Consider the following 19,614-nt stretch of genomic DNA (forward strand, 5'->3'; position numbering starts at 1 on the left):
TGAAGCAGGCCCCAAATGTTCACACCTAGAACATGGGGACAAAGAAAGAAATTGAACTTTCCAATATGTTCCAGTTTCTTCTAGATTCATATATAGCTCTGAAATGAAGATGAGATTGTTTGCATTGTTGCATTGTTTTGAAATTTTATTATTAAACCCCACAATTGGAAGGCACAGAAATGTTTGCCTAGCGTTCAGCACAGCCCAAACATTTCCAGATGGGTTGCAAGAAGTCAACTTCATCCAGATTTTGTTTCTGCTGGAGAGGTCGTCCCTTGCCGTTTGTCCTTGCATATTTTTCCTGCCAGCTGTGGGAAGTGACAGGACATGGTTTAATTTGGGCTGCTGTTCTGTTTCTTTATGCCTGCAGCAGACAGGTCTTTTGAAACTCACCCTTTGCCTCTCCTCCCTCCTATAATTCATTTTTTTCCTCATTCTTTGTTTTCTGACAGTGCATATTACTTGAGATTTTCCTGGAAAGGTTGTGATTATCTGGAATTGGATCTTCCGCCACCTTCAACAGCTTGAATCCTTGTAGGCTAGCAGCTAACCTAGAGCTGGCAGACTCAAATGGAATCTTGATCTCTTCATATTTAAGGCTCAGAAAACTCAAAAGGAGTGTTCTGTAAAATACTTCTGTTTATATTATATGTATGATAATTAGTATGAGTATAAAATGGTCGGGCAAAATTTAGCTGGGCTCAGACTTTCCTGTGGATCAGATAAATGGAAATGAAAAAAAGTATGAGGACACAGATTTGCTGATTGTTCTTCATCTTTTATATTTATTTCTTAACTTGTCTTGGTCTACTGTAGAATGTTCCAGAAATGTCATTGGGTATAATGTCTGATTTAGCACTGACTTATTTGTGGGTTTGCTTGGAGTGTATTTTCCTTGGGCTTTGGATATATGACTGCCATAAATTTTAATTACACTAATTAGACGTAGGTGGATGCTTAAGCCCAGTTGGAGTCCTAGCCCTGTTCAGCTGCCTCTGTCATTAGTTTTTCTGGTGACATGGTTTGGCACCATCTTCCAACACGTTTTCCAGACATTAGTTTTAAGTTAGAAAATAACTTGTCTAATAAAGCTACTGACATTCAACTAGTGTCTTTACCTTGTTGAAGTGGACTTGAGTAAAATGCATACATTTAAACTGTAACTTGTGTACCCGTTTCTTTCCTTAACTGTGGGCTTTCAGATTCGTTTGGTGGCTAGAGAGGGAGTCATGTCCGATCCTCATGAGTCCATGTGCTCGTGTCTAGTTTAGGTGGAGCCTGACTTGGCACAAGGCTGGGTGGCAGGTTTTAACATGTGTGGCAATGCCAGTCAATTGGGGATATCCACATGGCTCATAGTGTAGAGAAGGCTTCTGAGGTCTAGACCCAGCAGGTGGGAAGCCAGCCTTGGTTAGTGCCGTGGACCGCGGGCACAGGAGGAGGCAGTCTCAGGAGAACCTCCGCCCTGCATCTCCCTCGGAGGATATAGGGCCACGTGTGCCTGCCACTTCCCTGTTCTCACAGCTCTTTGTGATCTCAGAGAAGCCTTTGGATTTTGTTTTTGGGCGAGTATGCCAAACTATGTCCTCCACAGCATGGGGTTCAGGTTGAGTTTGCCATTCCTAGTTTCTCCCTAGAACATATCCCTGATCTTTAACCCTACTTAAAGGGCTTAAAACATTCTATTCTTACTTTTAAAGGATGCTTTAAAAATACAGGCCACATCTGTTTCACTTAATCTGCATTCAACAGCACCTCATGACACAAAAAGTAATGCAGTCTGTTTGCCAAGCAAGCACTTGGAAATTTCGAGGCATGGAAACTGATAGGAGCCTCTGTTTTTCCACCTTGAGGATTGTTGCGCTTTGCATCCACCCAGATCATCTCTCACCAGCATCCATGCTCACAGGGCTGCCTCTCTTCCTCTCACATATTTGCAGGCGTGTTTGTTCACTGTTCAATGCACTCAGCTTTTGTCGAGTGCCCACTTGCTCTCTGCAAGGTGTTTTGAATTCATGTATGGCCAGGGGCTCTGGTGCAGGAAGGAGCACACAGAACCAGAACACGCGGAGCATGGGGCTTCGAAGGTCTTTCCTTCAGGACGCCAGATGATGAGTGCATTTCTCCTTTGTTATTTTGCTAAAGCGGCTGACAGTGGTTAGACACAGCTGAGGAGGCGGGAGGCCGGCAGCACTTCTGGGGGTCCAGCATTGCTGTTTAGCTACAGAAGAAACAAGCAGACTCCCTCCTGCTCTGGGACAGTTTCATGTAGGAAACCAGGAGTCTGAGCCGCCGAGTATGGGCATGTTGAGGGCTGCTGGCCTTTTTGTCAGTTCTTTGGAACAGGCACGATGGGGTTATTTTCATCTCGAATCTCAGGCTAAGGGAGCTTCAGGAAAAGACTTCTGCACCATTTTTTAGGACATTGTTTCCATATCCTTTTAAGTGTAAGGGTCACTTGGTGCAATCATTTCACTACTTATTTGGCAAAAGGAGTTTACAGAATCAGTGTGAGACGTGGAGAAGGTGTGAAGACGGCGTTTTCAGTCCGCTGATGTCCTTGTTTCCTCCCCGTCTCTCTTGCAGAGTCGCCAACATCCAGCAGCAGCTGGCCCGGCTTGACAATGAGTCCTGGCCAAGCACGGCCGAGGCTGACAGGGACCGGCTGCAGCTCATCAAGGAGAAGGAGGCCCTGCTGCAGGAGCTTCAGCTCATCATTGCACAGCGCCGCTCCGCGGGAGATGTGGCCCGGCTGGAGGAGGAGCGGGAGCGCCTGGAGGAGGAGCTGCGGCGTGCACGGGCCACCTCCGCACAGGGCGCCACGGAGAGGTGGGTCAGCGGGGACACGACCTCCAGCGGAAAGCCTGCTGGAAAAACTCCACGGGGTGGCTTGTGTGTGGCTGGAGGGTGTTCCTGATGATCGCTCAGAGGCTCTCCTGCCTGGATGTTCCCTGGCCTAGGAGGGGCATGCGGTGGGGGGCACTGCCTTCTGCTCCCTGGGTCTCTGGAGCCTCTGCTCCGAAGCAGGAGGTGATTGACAAGGGGGAAGGAGTGAGGGAAGATGGGTGACCTCCACCTCCGCCCACGCCCCACCCTTCCCGAAGTTGGTGCTTGGTGCTTTCACCTGCCTTTGTGGGACAGTGCCCTGAGCAGGCTGTGGTCCCGCTCCGGCCCGGGCAGCTCTGTTGCATGGGGGAAGAATTCCCTGTTCCTGACGTGGTGAGCATGGTGGGTATCCACCTACTGCTTTCCTCTCCGACTTTGATTTCTAGCCAGGAGAGCCTGCTCTTCTCTGGCATTGGGAAGCTGGCCACCTGTCGTGCGTCTGTCCTGAGGCTCCTTCACCACGCAGGACATGCAAAGCCAGCATAGTGGCTTTGGTATTCGGTGGCACTGAGTCGTTCAGCCTTTCCTCGTGTGCCATGTGTCCTGGTTTCCATTTGCTGTGTGAGACTGCAGATTGTGTCAAAGGCTGGGCCTGCCTTCCACACTTAACAGCAGTTTCTCTGTGGCTATCAGCTGGGCTTTTGGAGAGCAGCCCCTCCCCCACGTGTTAAAGTCTTGCCCCCTTGAGCTCACATGAGCAGCTAGCTCCACAGAGACTCTAATAGATGCTTGGATGATTCGATCTGTTCAGATGCTCTTACTCCTACTGTTTCACGATGGTTGTATTGTTGGGCGTCCTTTATGCTTGGATGTTCATGGGTCATCTTCATAGGAGACAAGTCTGTGGCTTGGCACGAGGCGCTCACAGCAGCCTCAGGGAAGCGGTGGTGTTTGTAGAGTTGAGCTCAGAGTCCTAGGCAGGTGAATTTCATTTTGCCTGAGATGGTGGCATGCCCTGTCACCTCACCCGGAATCAACCGCGAGGAGAATCTGAATGTGAAAGAGCTCTTGCACGGCTGCGTTTGTTTTCAGCTAAACATTTCCTTCTGTTCCACCCCTGGTATTCTTGTATGTGTGTTCTGCATAGGAGGGCCTGGGAGTTCCTGTTGCTTCTCTGTGAAGCGGGGAGGACTTGGCCCCACAAATGTCGCCTGCATCTCAGGGCCCCACACCCACGCTCCTTTGACTGTGGCTGCTGTCACCATATGGAAATCCAGCACAGACGAGTGCTGTGGCCCCTGAGTACAAGTCTGCAGCCCTCCATGGAGCCAGTGTTAGCCCTGATGCCTGGGTTCAAGGGCGGGGACAGCAAAGCCGGACCAGCTTTGACTCACATGGGGGTCTCTTGTGAGACCAGCCCAGGTGCTGAGTCCTGGGACTCAGAGCCCTCGACCAGGACCTAATCGCCCCAAGCGTGTTTCCTGAATCTGCTGCTAAATGACCTTGGCCGGAAAAGCACATCCACACGTGCTGAGCACTTGCACGCACATCGCATGGGGGTGGGGCTCTTGTAGCTCTGGGCTTTCTGTGCCGGTACACGCAGGGCCCATTTCTCCACGCCACCTCCCTTCATTGGAGGGGTGTTTGCAGTTTGCAAGTATGAGGCCACATGGTAGGAGGCTTCCCCCAGCACAGGCTGGCAGCATTAGGAGACCCGGCGTGGGCCAGGTGCAGAGAGAGAGTGAGGTTGGTGCCTTAAGGCTGAGCCATGCCAGCTGTAGAGCTGGGCCCAGTCTGCCTGTCTCACCTGCAGTGTCATCAGCAGCAAATGGGAGGCGTTTGCCGGGCTGGGGGTGTCATCCGGGGGAGAAAGAGAGAGATGCGCACCTCCTTCAGGCCTCCCGCCCCGGCAGATGATACGTGCGGCGGCCTCCCAGCTGCTCAGAGCCAGCATCTCTGGAGGGAGCTGGTGCACGTCTCCTGGGCTGAGGGAGCAGGCTTGAGGTGAAGGACACATACCCTAGATAGTCTCTCGGATGGCTCGTGTCAACGCTTGCGACATCCTTTGCTATTTTAGCTTGCTCATGTTAGTGTGTGGCAGGCATTTATACAAGATGCTGATGTTCAACAGAGAACCCCACGGCTCTATTACAAGATGCCTGCCATCCTGAGAAATTCTCTTTCCAAGGATGACTGCTTTTATTATAGGGGTGATTATAAAATGAAAGATCTATCAAAAAGGAAAAATTTGGTTCTGCTGAACCTGAAGTCATGTTTTCCTTTTTCATAATTTAATGACATCTTTACAATAAAGTACTTTATGTAAAGTAAATAAAGACAGTAAATTAGACTTTATATTTTCTTAATCTGTTAGCTTACTTTTCTACTCCTTTTCATAGCAGTGGTAAATATTCTTTGAAGTTCGTTTCCTTTGAATTGGAGACACAAGGCTATGTGCTTTAGGAGTTGGGCCCTGGCCAGTTTTCTGCCAGGAAACTGTATCCCCTTTTCTTTTTGTTGAAAAAATAAGTACAGAAGTCAGGCAAATGTCTAAGACTCTTATTTTAGCAGTTTATGTTCCAGCCAGTTTTTAGATGTCTCAGTTATTGCCAGCGTGGCCCGTGTTTGGTAAGGAAGTTACATTTTTAGTCATCTGCAACTTTCAGAATAACCAGCATAAAATTAGACTGCAAATGTGGGCAGTCATGGGCACTTGTGTGTGATCTTGTATCCAGATGCGCTGTCTCTTGCGTGCTCCGAAATGCACCTGTTTGTATAATGACAAATGTGTTGTATTGGATAGAAGGGGGGAATTTGATCTAAAACTTTTTTCACTACAGATAAAACAATCTGAAAATAAGTCATGACTAAAGACAGTCTAAAACCGAGCCGTACATATGAATGTATCTATATGTCATATGTGTGAAAACAGAGCTGGAATGCGCCGACGGATTTAGCGATGGGTTGGAAATTCTACCCTGGTCACTCAAGAGTGGAGCCAGTTTTCAGTAGGAACTCAATTTAGATTCTATTAATTTGGGATTTGAGCTAATAGAATTCAGGTTGGGTTAGAATTTCTGAAAAGCATTAAGAAAAAAGTTAGTAGCCTTGGACCGGGCTTGGGTAAATTCCCTACAACAAATTGCTTCCTGGAGGTGGTCACTGTTTGCCACTGGATACGCTCTGCTGGTGTCGTCTCTGCCCCTGGAGTCCTCTGTGACTTAATAGTGTCCCGGTGCTTGTGAGAGTGGGTTCCAAGTTACAGCTCCAAAGCCCAATGAGGGATGTATTTTGAACTCACTTTTAAACTCCCTTTGAAAACTCTCGGCTCTCTATCTTCTGAAAAAGATGGGGTTTTTGAGGATATCGCCCTTGATAAGCGTCAGATAGGATGTGAGTATCACAGAAAATTGGGGAAATGTTTTTCAGTAGTAAAGGAAATGCCTGTTTATTGGTAATGTGCCTTGGCTTTAGGGTCAATCCAGCCTGACCGAACTTTGAGCTTGCGTAGCAGAGGCAAGCTACTTTATATGAGTTTCTTCATCTGTAAAGCAGGGATAGTATCCAAAGACCAGTAAGGAATGAGGCAGTGCATACAAAGCAGTGTGCCTTTCTATAAGCCCCTCAGTGGAACTTTTTTTTTTTGAGATGGAGTCTCGCTCTGTCGCCCAGGCTGGAGTGCAGTGGCGCGATCTCGGCTCACTGCAAGCTCCGACTCCCGACTCCCGGGTTCATGCCATTCTCCTGCCTCAGCCTCCCGAGTAGCTGGGACTACAGGTGCCCACCACCACACCCGGCTAATTTTTTGTATTTTTAGTAGAGACGGGGTTTCACCGTGTTAACCAGGATGGTCTCGATCTCCTGACCTCGTGATCCGCCCGCCTCGGGCTCCCAAAGTGCTGGGATTACAGGCGTGAGCCACTGCGCCTGGCCCCAGAATTGCTTTTTAAACGTTACTTTCATTTGTACAAGCTATCAAAACATTTTCCTTAAAAATTAAAATATCATAGGTAAGTGGAATCTTAGAACATTCTACTCAAGAGTTTATTACAGCTGTTCTCAAACATTTTGGTCTCAGAACCTCCTTCCAATGTTAAAATGCTGAGGATCCCAAACAGCTTTTGTTTGTGTTGGTTTTTTTAAAGTTCTTTTTTCTAACTGTTTTGTTTTGTTTTTCATTTTTCCCCACCCAGGGACCTATCAGTGTTTATGTGGATTTTTATCTGTCAGTATTTGCTAATTTAGAAGTTAGCACTGGGAAATTTTTTAAATATTTATTTATTAAAGATAACAATAGGCCGGGCACAGTGGCTCATGCGTGTAATCCCAGCACTTTGGGAGGCCAAGGCAGGAGGATTACTTTAGTTCAGGAGTTCGAGACCAGCCTAGGCAACATGACAAAACCTCATCTTTACAAAAAATACAAAAGTTAGCTGGGTGTGGTGGCACATGCCTGTGGTCCCAGCTACTTGGGAGCCTGAGGTGGGAGGATGGCTTGAGCCCGGGAGGTGGAGGTTGCAGTGAGCTCTGATTGCACCACTGCACTCCAGCCTGCACAACAGAGCAAGGCCCCATCTCAATAAATAAAAAAAGACAATAAAAACCCTATTATGTGTTAATATTAGTAACATTTTTATGACTGATAACTTTTTTGAAACAAAAAACTAGAGTGAGAAGAGTGGTATTATTTGCCCTTGCTATCCATCTCTTTAGCATCTGGCTTGCTAGAAGGCAGCTGCTTTGGCCATTGGTGCATTCGGCCTGTTGAGATAGGGTCATTTTGAGTGAACACGTGAAGACCATCTAGCTGCTTACTGATATGCCATTGGGAAGGAGGGGACCTCATAGGACCCCTGAAGGAGTTTTGGGGATCCGCAGGGGTCTTTGGATCATGCTTTGGAAACCATTGGTTTCAATATATGATATTGAACTTGAAAGTGGGTTGTGTCGTGGCTCCATTTAGGACGATGCTTGTTACTCTCTTGCCAGCTGACCTCTGCATGGCACCATTTGGAATTTTGTTTGCATCAAGGGAAACAAAGGCTCATCAGAATTTATGGCATGTGGTTGAAACTTGTAAACAAACTCAGACTACTTTGTCTTCCTTATCCTAAGTTGGTGGCGCATCTGTTTCCTTTATGGGTGATAGCAGCTCTTTGTCAATCACGTGTCATCTGCCGTACATTATTTTATCTATGCAGCATCAGTTCCCTGAGCTGGAGATTGTGGACTCCATTTTTACAGGTAATGAAACTAAGGGTTCAGAGAGGGTGAGACATTTGCCTAAGGCCACACAGCTTGTGAGTGACTGGCCAGGTGGGATTCTCTGAATCCCAGGCTGCTGTCGGACACTGTGTCTGGTTTCCTCTCACTCCCACCTAGCCAAGCTCTTCAAACCCCTTCAGCATGTCCCCTTCCCTGTTGGTGGAAAGAGGAAGGTATTAAAGGGGCCTACTGTGGCCACACGTCACAGTGTCATTTCCATTTGTAAACCAGGAGTGTTTCCTTCTAGAGGCAAACATATTTATTCATGGAGTTGTCCAACAACTGTGTATTGAGTGCCTATCCACGATAGGCTCGATTCTAGGCGGTGGGCTTACTGCAGTAGGAACAAATTTTATTCTACAAAATTACTAAGTAGAAAAAAGTAGAAGGAAGGAAAACAAAAATACCTCCAACCCCATGGCCTGGAGATGGCAACGGCTGCTGTTTTGTTTCATTTGCTTCTAATGTTTTAACTGTATAGATCTTAGAATTATATTTGTTCTTGTCTAGAAGGTGGCCTAGTATGAGGGAATCTGATTTGTTCCAAGGAATTTCAACAGATGACTGCGTGCTCTGCGTTTGAGCTCATCTGCTAGTTATCTGTCCTTCTGCTCACTTACCACTCCTCCCATCCATCCAAGCAGCCATCCCCAGCCACCCACCCAGCCAGCCATCTAGCCACCCACCCAGCCACCCATCCAGCCACCCATCCAGCCACCCACCCAGCTACCTACCCAGCTACCTACCCAGCCAGCCATCCACCAACCCAGCCACCCATCCAGCCACCCACCCAGCCACCCATCCAGCCACCCAGCCACCCATCCAGCCACCCACCCACACATTGACCCATCCCTGTGCCCACTCCTCTTCTCACGCATCCCCTCCCCCGTGCACTGTGCCTGGCACTTCCACAGAGTAGCAGGCACTGCTCAGGGTGCCAGGGATGTATTTTTCAAACGGGACAAAAGCAGTCTCTGTGATCTTGGCCCTTGTGACCTGGGTGCTTTTAGAATGGGTGGTGATTGCAACCTAATTCAGCTGGAGGGAATTGATAGTGGAATGTCTTGTTATGAAAATATTCTCCCTGTCTTTGAAATGTACTAATCGACTGTCTTCTTACCTACAGGATTCTGCTTCAGGAAAAAAGAAATTGTCTACTTATGCAGCTGGAAGAAGCCACCCGCTTAACATCCTACCTCCAGTCCCAGTTAAAAAGGTAGGTTACTTTCAAAGAGAAAACTGTACTTGTTCGTCATGTTCCAATGACTGGTACATGAACTCGTTTCTTGTAGCTTATTTTTCTCCTACTGGAGCTTGACCTGAAATGTTGTTAACACAGAATGGATACATTCTATTTTTAACATGCTACTACTGTATGACTCAAGGAATATGGAGAGAACCACATTTGGCTTCAGGGTAAATAAGAGGCCTGAAGTCAGATGTATTCAAGGATTTTGTAACCTAATTAACAGTTTCAGAAGTGTACATCTATACACGTGCGCATTTTTATTTTGGGTTTTTTTAAAAGCATATGAATTTTTTAAGCTAGTAAGATTTGGCTGCTCAAGAATGGCCCTGCGCACATTCTTCAGCCCTTACCATATGGTAGAGTGCAATGTCAAGGGCCTCAGATGGGTCATTTTCTCAGATATTCGTCCTAACAATGCCCGAGGTGGGAACTGTTCTCACCCCAGCCCCAGTGAGCCCGTGGGAGCCCAGAGGGGGTGAATGGCTTGACCAAGTGTACCTGGCTAGTATGTGTTCCAGCCAGGACTGGGACTGGGACTTGGGCACGGGTCTCTGCTGTTGCCCACTGCTCTCTGCCACCGTTTCCGTGCTCACAGGGTGAGCAGGGGTGGCTGCCTTGCCATCTCAGATGGCCATGCTGTCTCATTTCAGCCTGTGTGCCAGCACCCTGACGGTGTCCTCGGGGAGCAGCCGCGGGTCCCTAGCCTCCAGCCGCGGGTCTCTGGCCTCCAGCCGGGGCTCCCTGAGCTCGGTCAGCTTCACGGACATCTACGGCCTCCCGCAGTACGAGAAGCCCGACGCTGAGGGCAGCCAGCTTCTACGCTTCGACCTCATTCCCTTCGACTCTCTGGGGCGAGATGCTCCCTTTTCAGAGCCCCCAGGCCCCTCGGGCTTCCACAAGCAGAGGCGGTCCCTGGACACGCCCCAGTCCCTGGCGTCGCTGTCCTCCCGCTCCTCGCTGTCCTCGCTGTCGCCCCCAAGCTCGCCCCTGGACACGCCCTTCCTCCCTGCCTCGCGGGACTCGCCGCTGGCGCAGCTGGCGGACAGCTGTGAGGGGCCAGGCCTGGGCGCCCTGGACAGACTGCGGGCACACGCCTCGGCTTTGGGGGACGAAGACTTACCAGGCATGGCGGCCCTTCAGCCACATGTGGTCCCCGGGGACGGGGAAGGGCCGCATGAGCGAGGACCCCCACCAGCCAGCGCTCCCGTGGGTGGAAGTAAGTGCAGATGCGGCCTCCTGCGGGGCGAGGGTTACCTGCAGGGCGGAAACTGTGGGGTCCAGAGTGAGGACGGCTGGCTTTCCAGGTCCATGGTGAGCTTTACATTTAGGAATATTGATGTGATTGGGAAGAGCACACACCTGCTCTTTCTGATCTGTGTTGGGGAAAGATCATTGAAATTGACAAAGTTGTCTTTCCTAGGTATTTGGCTTGTTTTCAAAAAATACTTAATTGTTGAAAACTAGGGTAAGAACTACACAGGCTTCCACATTCGGAGGCTGCTGGAGATGGATTAGGGCCTTCATGACCTTTGCAGCGTGCGTGCTGAGATGGAACCATCAGTGTGTGCCCGCCTGAGACCATTATGCCAACAGGCGTCTGGCTGTAGCTAGTGGAAATCTCGACTTCTTTTGTTGCTTTGACATCTCTTTATCTTTTATAGTTTACATAGTTTTCAAGAACATAAGTCTATCAAATGTGGAAGTGAAAATAATTGTGTAATTTCAAAAGACATGCCTGTAAGTATCGGTCATTTCTACTGATTTGGTTTCTCTGGTGATTCTTCAAATGGAAAAACACGGAGCTCCGTGGAGCCTCATCCATTCAGTTGGTGTTGGTTCAGCTCCTCCGCGGAGCTGGGGTCTTTCAGCTTGTAGCCTGCTTGGAAGACCAAACTGCTATTGAAGGGGGAATATTGACCCCATGTGCTTTTCTCAGCCACCCATGGCAACTTTATCTTCCTTTGGTTTTAAAGAGGATCAAGAACAAGGTCTCCCGTTCCTGAAGTTCAGCCCATTTAATTGACTTTTATTTGCACAGCAAAAATGTTTTAAATGTTCCATTTAGGCAAACACTAGATAATTTGTGCAGCATAGTGGATCTCAGCCAGGGGTGTTTTTGCATCCTGCCCCTGGGGAACACTTGGCAATGTCTGGAAACATTTTTGGTTGTCACAACTAGGGGATGGGAGATGCTCCTGGCATCTGGCGAGTGTAGGCCAGGGATGCTGCTAAGCACCCTACCATGCACAGGGCAGCACCCCCTCCCCCTCGAGAATGGTCCAGCCCCAAATGTCAAGAGGGCTGAGGCTGAGAAACCCTAGTCACGTACTATGGAGTATTTATGTGGCAAGGGGTAGAAATAAAACTAGAGAGCAGAACCAGTGTAGTGTAGTGGAAACAGCTTCAAACTAGCAGCTGGGAGACCAGGCTTTTGTTCCCTGCCCTGTCCACTTCTAGCTGTGTGACCTTGAACACATACCTGGACTGAGTCTCACCTTTTCCACCCTTGAATGCAGTGATCTTTGTGACCCCTTCCATTCACCACCATTCTGTTACCCAAGAGATGGATTGGTAGATCAATAGATAGGTTGATCACTCTATAAAATAGTAGTCTGTTGGCACTTATGTGCGTAACCAGAGGCCATCATGTTCTGAGACTGCCCCAGGACTTTTTGGCGTCTCTATTTTGGTGTCTGCCCCTGTGTTTGCAAACACACTTTGGTATCCCCAGATACATTGTTTCTGAAGTCCATATGTGCAGATATCCTTCATTAGCTTTGTTCCTCTTTATAACCACAGGTTGATTGCTCCATGTTTATTCCGTTCAGTCAAAAAAGAAATATCCAATTAGGACTTCTTTCTTAGTCTCCCTCCTCTCTCCCACCACCTTCTCCTTAAGGGATTGAGATTCCAGAATGTCAGTCTAGTTAGGCATAAAATCTGCACAAGGCCCAAGGGCCACTTTGGGTCAGAGGAGAGACAGAGTGGGAGGGAGAAGCGCTGACTTAATTTCACATCCTGATTTCTTTATTTTTTCCTTTGCTTTCCGTGGCAGATGCTATAGTGGTTGAAACTTCTTGGACTGAGAAGTATTTGCTTACGTGTGTAGACACTGCCATCTCGTGGTAGAGTCATATGTCATTCGTGATTATTTCTTGTGTTACACTGCCATCTTGTGGCGGATTCATATATGACATTGGTGATGAATTCTTGTATGGCACTGCCATCTGGTGGCGGATTCTTATATGACACCGCCGATAAATTCCTGAGTGACACTGCCATCTGGTGGTAGATTCTTATATGACATCGGTGGTGGATTCTTGCGTGACACTGCCGCCTAGCGGTAGCTTTTTCTGATACTGCCATCTGGTGGTGGTTTTATATGTTACGTATATTACATTGTTTCAAGGACACATATATGTTATGTTGTTCTAAGGACACGTTTATTTGTATCCTTAGAAACTTGAAATAGTTGATCCTGCTGGGTGTCCCCAGAGGGCCGGGTCGGGTAGCCAGCTTCAGGCATGGACACGGGGGCTCCTCGCCTCCCCTGCCCCATCATGTATCAGCTGTGCTGGGAACATTGCAGTCTAAGTTTGGCCCCCAGCAAGTCTTAGTAAGACAAAATTTTTGTAAGATAAAAATCAGAGTTGTCCAAACTTGCAAACCAGCCTCTGAATGATTTTTTCCTTGTGTTTTCAATCAATCGGAGGAAACAGAAGGCAGGTCAGAGGAGTGGGGCAATACACTGTGATCTTTCATACTATTTACGTTTTTGTTACAGTTTTGTCTTCCCTGGATTTTAAAAGTCAAATGTGTTATGATTATGAAATACTTAGCTATTTTCATCTACCCATTAATATTTGCTAATCAAAACCCGTAAAAATCTTGACTTTGCTCATATTGATGTTTTTATGGTATTGATATTCCGTTTACTGTTGTTGGCTTAAATTCTGCAGTGTTTTCACTTTGTGCTTTTTTTTGTTTTTTATCTCTTCTCATGCGGCTCGACAGAAGTGCTCACTGTAAGTGGCCTTGGGAGTCCCCTTGCTCAGTGTTGTTGCTCAGGCCCCAGGCATACGTTTGTGCTATAGATGGATGTGTTCAGGATGGCTGGGGTGTGGCCAACGACGGTTATCTTATAGCTGTGCTTCAACACAAGTTAGCAATTGGCCTTATTGTTATCTCATTGTTAATATTCAAGCTGTTTAAGAACTTTCCTAGAAGCTTTCACTGTTCATTCCCTGTATGTGTTTGTTTCTGGAATGTAATGGCGTTCATTGCTGTCATATGCCACCTGGCAGCTTTGCTATGCTGTGGTTTTCACTATATTTTCTTCCTTTTTACCAAGCAATGTTCACGTCCTTGGCTCTTAGTGTCTGTCTGTCTTGAATGATGAAAAGGGAGTAAAGAGATTTTCACATGAACATGGGGAAGATTTGACCCTTGTCTCCCTGGCACTGCTCCTGAGGGTCCACCTCTGTGCCTTGAAGCCCCAGGGCAGGTGTCCGGGGTGTGGAGCGTGGAGTCTGTGCTTTTTCTCAGCTGGGGCAGTTGCCGATGGGACTTCCTCCTGGCAGTTCCTACTTCCACCCACCCTGTGGGTCCAGTGACTCAGCCTGGGCTTCGAGGATTGGCTCCTTCGTTTCTTTCCTCTCTGCATTGACTTCTATGGCAATGATGAGAGAGAAACGTGGCCAGACTTGCGCCTTGGGCTGGGGTGGTTGCAGGTGCTTAGGCTCGTTACCTGGTGCTGTTTCCCTGCAGGCATCTACAGCTGAGTCTGGGGACCACGTGTGTCAAGGCTGGAAATGCAAATGGTAGTGGTGGTTTCCTTTGCTGGGGGTTGATGCAGTGGTTGGGGGGGCTTCCATTTGCAGTTGAGGGCCAGGTGTTTGGGTCCTTCCATGTGGCAGGGATGAAGAGGAGAGCTGGCGTCTGGAGTCATGATCTGTCTGAGAGGCAGTGCCTCCGGCCACCCTAGGATGGAGGCTGGCTTCCAGCCCTGGCTGATGGGGGAGAAGCAGCGAATTCTCCAGATGTGGTATGGCAGACCTTTGGAAGATTCACTCGGTCTCCACTTAACCTCGCGAGGCCAAAGGCCACAGTCCCATGTGTTCTGCGTGCTGTTGAACGTGTTTGTGTTTCATTGGCGTGGATGATAATTTGGTTGAAAGGAGAGATGGTCACCAGTGGACTCAGTTTAGGAAGGCACAAAGGTCAACCCTTTCCGTTTCTAGAACTTAGCCAAAGAAAAGTGCGGAGATGGAAGCGGGAGCTGGCTTTGAGTGACGGTGGAGTGCCCAGCTGGGGCTTCCAATTTGATTCCGTGTTCCAGCCGAGTGTGCCCCTCCACAAAACAGACTCCTGGGCTCACAGTTGCATTTAGCGCGGGAAGATGACATACACGTTTGTATTGGTTTTGTTAAAAGGAACTTATTGCTATGAGGAAATGGGTAGAAACGGCTGATGAAATGTTAAAAGGAAACATTTCAATGGCTATTTTTGGCTCTTGAATAAAATAGACGTGAAAGATAAAAATAAGCATAGCAGGAATAGCAGCGTGCTAACCCAGAAGGGCGGCTGGAAGGCTCCTGCCTGCGGTCACTGAGACAGCCAGGCTTGAGCCCCAGCTTCCTCCCCTGGGGCCGCAGGCCTCCCAGGTGGTGTTTTCAGAGAATGAGTGTGGGTTCAACTGTGTCCTCTGCTTTGAAGGTTGCTAAACTTTTCTAGGGTTTATTTGGGTAATTAAAATGTTTTTTTCCTGAGTATAAAAGCAGTATTTGTTGTACAAAACATGGGAAATACCTGACAGCATAAAGAAGGCAGTGAAAACCATGACCTCTTGGTGAGCGCCGCTGCTGTTCCCATCGGGCTAATGCTGCTTTCCTGTCTCGTGGGTGTGCGCGGCTTTCAGAAAGTGCCATTTGAGGGGCTTCTCATCGTCATCTTATGTTCTGTGTGTTCATTAAGGGGGTGGAAATAGATTTATGAATCCAAGAGGTAGCAGAAGTTCATTTCTTCAATTTTCCCATATGAAAAACAACTAGAGCACAGCATGTCTCCGTGTGTGTGTGTCCCAGCGAGTCTCTGGAACACTCAGTGACGAAGTGTGTGCTCCAGCGTCAAGGACCCTGGTCCCTGGTGCTGTTATTTCCTGACCCTGTGTGTGTCCCTTACTTGCAGCAGTGACTCTTCGAGAAGACAGTGCCAAGAGGTTGGAGAGGAGGGCACGCCGCATCTCCGCGTGTCTGTCGGATTATTCGCTAGCCAGCGACAGTGGGGTGTTTGAACCTCTAACCAAAAGGTCTGAAGCTAGTCTTACTATTTCCTTCTCCCTACGCAGAATCACCTGTGTTACTGGCAATCACAAAAAGATTCCATACTGAAACTTTCGTACATTGACACTTTGTTTATTTTTCCAGGGGTAGGATATTTTTCTAGCTTCTTTCACCTTTGGGTGATTGGGTTTTAGAAAGAAGTCTTTCTCCCTAGCCCTGGGGGCCTAAGGCTTGAGTCTGATGGAGCTCAAAAAGGAGAATCAATGTGTGGGAGAGCCCTGCTTTTCTGGAAAGGACATTCATTCATTAGAGATGAATTTCCTCCCTCCCTCCCTTCCTTGTTTTCGTAGCTATAGGAATGGTTTCACAATGACACAGCACCTTTTGGAATTCCATGCTTTATTTTGATCGGGCATCTTTGATGTCATTATTTCTTCATACAATTTAAGTCTCCGGTATCTAGAAGACAGTTCACTTAAAGTTAATTTTTGAACATTTCCCCAAGTATCACATGTGGTTTTGAAAGGCGTGCAAGGTTACTTTCTTCTTTTATTTATTTATTTATTTTTTGTTTGTTTGTTTGTTTGAGACAGGCTCTCGCTGTCGCCCAGGCTGGAGTGCAGTGGTGCAATCATAGCTCACTGCAGCCTCAAACTCCTGGGCTCAAGCAGTTCTCCCACCTCAGCCCCACAGATATCTGGGATTATAGCACACACCACCGTGCCTGGCTAATTTTTGTATTTTTAGTAGAGATGGGGTTTCATCATGTTGCCCAGGCTGGTCTTGAACTCCTGGGCTTAAGCGATCGGCCCGCCTCTGCCCCCCAAAGTGTTGGGATTATAGATCTACTCCACCATACTTGGCTAATTTTGTTTGTATTTTTAATAGAGATAGGGTTTCACCATGTTGGCCAGACTGGTCTCGAACTCCTGGCTTCAAGTGATCCACCCACCTCAGCCTCCCAAAGTGCTGGGATTACAGGCATGAGCCATCGTGCCCAGCCACAAAGTCTATTTTCCTAAAACAGGAACAACATAAAAAAGAAATAGGCTGGGTGTGGCGGCTCACACCTGTAATCCCAGCACTTTGGGAGGCTGAGGTGGGCTGATCACCTGAGGTCAGGAGTTCGAGACCAGCCTGGCCAACATGGTGAAACCCTGTCTCTACTAAAAAATACAAAAATTAGCTGGGCATTGTGGTGGGTGCCTGTCATCCCAGCTACTGGGGAAGCTGAGGCAGGAGAATCGCTTGAGCCCAGGAGGTGGAGGTTGCAGTGAGCCGAGATTGCACCAGTGCACTCCAGCCTGGGCAACAGAGCCAGACTCTATCTCAGAAACAAAACAAAATAAAACAACAACAAAAATACCCAGCAGTTTGTAGGCAGGTACCCAGTAAGATGCCTCATGGATTCTGGGGGCCCGCCCTGTTCCTTCAGACACATGATGACCTCATTGACTTAATGTCACAACTTAACAAAGCCCTCTCTCAGCACGAGGGAGCTCCTGCAGAATCTGCAGCGACCGGTTCCCTCAGGAATGAAGTTGGTTGCATTTACCCCTGTGTTCAGGAACGAAGATGCTGAGGAGCCTGCCTACGGAGACACGGCCAGTAACGGAGATCCCCAGATCCACGTGGGACTCCTGTGAGTACAGACCCTACCCTGTTTCCCCTGGGGCTGGGCTGGAGACTGGGCCCAACCCGTGGCTCCCACCTGCACACACAGGGCTGGAGGGACCCTTGTTACCCGAGGTCTCAGGTGAGGGGACAGAGGTGGCAGGAAGGAGTGACAGGGAAAAGTGGCTCCACTGTTGTCTTCCAACATGGAGATTCACAGCTGGGAGCCGCCACTTCCTGGAGCTGGGGACTCCGGCAGGCAAAGTGCGGCTCTCAGGGACAGTTGCGCCCATGTCTGCCAGGAGTTGGTTCTGCTCACTGCAGCACAGGTAGCGGGCTCCCTCCCTCACCGTCAAGGAAGTAATCCACTGGTTGGCAGGACAACAATTTTTGGTTTCTAATTACAGTGTCAATAAAGGCAGTGACTGTGAGGTGCCCTTGAGGAAGACAGGGTGTTTGGGTCCCAGCCATTTCCTTTGCTCACTCTCGTCACTTCAGTCCAGGGCTCCGCCACCCGGCACGGTTGGCATTTGGTCATTCTTTGTTACGGGGACTGTGCTATACCTGGGCTTTACCCACTAGGTGCAGATGTCTCCTGCAGATAGGGTGGGGCAGAATCCCAGGCAGTGGATGGCCACTGCTGCAGTTGAGTCAGAAGGATGGTTTTACTGGGGGGGCACCTGCCGTCCATGACTCGTGTCTGGTTTCCTAGGCGCGACAGCAGCAGCGAGTGTCTCCTCGTGCACGTGCTGCAGCTGAAGAACCCGGCGGGGCTGGCGGTGAAGGAAGACTGCAAAGTGTAAGCCAGGCCCCAGGGCAGTGGCCAGCCGGCCACATGGCTGAGGACGGAAAAGACAGTTTGGGAGCCTGAATTTCCAGGAAAGCACCAGGGAGTGTGTGTCTGAAGTGTAAAGTCTTCAAAAGAGTCTAGTGAATGATTTGAGGCCGGTGAAGGTGCCGGTGCTGGTGGCAAGCTAGTGTGTGCCGTGTTGGCGTGGAGGAAGCACTTGCCTGTGCCGTACAGGACTGCATCCTCCTGGCCCGGGGATGGGGTTGCTGATGTCGTCGTGCTCTGCTCTGTGATCTTGAGAGACCTCTGGCTGGGACCAGGGCGTCCTTGACTGAGTGGGGAGGAGGAAATAGGCATTTGGAGCAGCTGGTGACTTTGGCCTCGATCGTGGGAGCACTGCCTCTCTGAGGTCCGTGGCCCCAGATGGGGGCCTGATGGAGGGTCCCACTTACCCAAGCAGGTGACCATGCCTGTAATGGTCCGTTCAAGTCGCAGGGTGGGGCCCCTTTGGTGAGTCTTCTAAAGGCCTCAGGATCCCTGAGTGTGAGCAGCTGGGGGCTCGGCTGGGGTTCGGCCACCCCAGTGACCTCTGCAGTGCTCACAGATGGCTCAGCCCCTCCCATGTGCCAGACTTGGGGCAGGGAGGGTGGGAAATACGGGCTACCCCATGGGTGATGGGCAGAGAAAGCAGTGGGGGAGGCATGCAGAAAAACCAGAGGGGCGATTCCCAAAAAGATGGGGAGCAGCAGGGCCTGGAAGCGTCCGCTGCTTCAGTCCTGGCTTGGAAGTCATCCTCCTTGTGGGTGACTTCCCCCATCCCTGGGGTACATCGGTCTATGCTTAGTTGAGAAAGGAACTTTTTGCAAAGGACTCTGAGACTGTAGCCACAGCTGCCCAAAGGGGGCTGCACGTGGGGGGTCTGTGCGCGTCGTGTAGGTCGCGCCTGCTCTGGGACTGCGCCATCTGTGAGCGCCGCCTGCACGCACTCTTCCCTCCCCCATTCTGTTTGCAGCCACATCCGAGTCTATTTGCCCCCACTGGACTCGGGCACGCCCAACACTTACTGCTCCAAGGCTCTGGAGTTCCAAGTGCCGCTGGTGTTTAACGAAGTGTTCAGAATCCCCGTGCATTCCAGCGCGTTGACACTGAAGTCACTTCAGTTATACGTGTGTTCAGTGACTCCGCAGCTGCAGGAAGAACTGCTGGTATGGCGCCAGGCTCCGCCCGCCCCGTCCTCCTTCCTTCCTTCGTGTTTCAGTCAGCCGGTCTTTTTTTTTGTGTATCTTTCTTTCCCTTCTTCCTCTTGTACTCTTTTGTGATACCTTCTTAGGTTTTGTATGTCTTTGCCTTTTGGCCTCCCTCTCTCTCTTCTGCCTCCATCTCTGGTTCCCTCCCTCCTTTCCCCTCTGCCATCCTCCCTTTCTCCCGTGGTGGGTTGCTTGGAAGTTGTGATCTTCTTCAGTGTTTCTGTGGCTGGAAATACAAACAGGGATGATCCAATCAGTGATGTTGTCAAGCACCTTGTCCTCTAAATGTGTCCTCTCAAATAGTACTCACAACCCTGTGGGATGCCTTTGCGTCAGCCCCAC

At 49.2% G+C, this 19,614-nt stretch overlaps 1 protein-coding gene across 1 annotated transcript in view; it reads left to right on the plus strand.

The window, feature by feature from the left end:
- The window catches only part of WWC3 (WWC family member 3), a 129,690-nt gene that overhangs the window by 92,278 nt on the left and 17,798 nt on the right, over nucleotides 1-19,614 (plus strand). Inside the window, exons 9-15 of the mRNA XM_004063770.5 lie at nucleotides 2,587-2,829; nucleotides 9,218-9,307; nucleotides 9,991-10,556; nucleotides 15,527-15,647; nucleotides 17,189-17,263; nucleotides 17,948-18,034; nucleotides 19,038-19,230. Of these exons, the coding sequence (XP_004063818.3) occupies nucleotides 2,587-2,829; nucleotides 9,218-9,307; nucleotides 9,991-10,556; nucleotides 15,527-15,647; nucleotides 17,189-17,263; nucleotides 17,948-18,034; nucleotides 19,038-19,230 (1,375 nt within the window). The remainder of the gene's footprint in view (nucleotides 1-2,586; nucleotides 2,830-9,217; nucleotides 9,308-9,990; nucleotides 10,557-15,526; nucleotides 15,648-17,188; nucleotides 17,264-17,947; nucleotides 18,035-19,037; nucleotides 19,231-19,614) is intronic.

The sequence above is a fragment of the Gorilla gorilla genome, chromosome X (genome assembly GCF_029281585.2).
Source record: "Gorilla gorilla gorilla isolate KB3781 chromosome X, NHGRI_mGorGor1-v2.1_pri, whole genome shotgun sequence".
In the NCBI taxonomy this organism is placed as follows: Eukaryota; Metazoa; Chordata; class Mammalia; order Primates; family Hominidae; genus Gorilla; species Gorilla gorilla.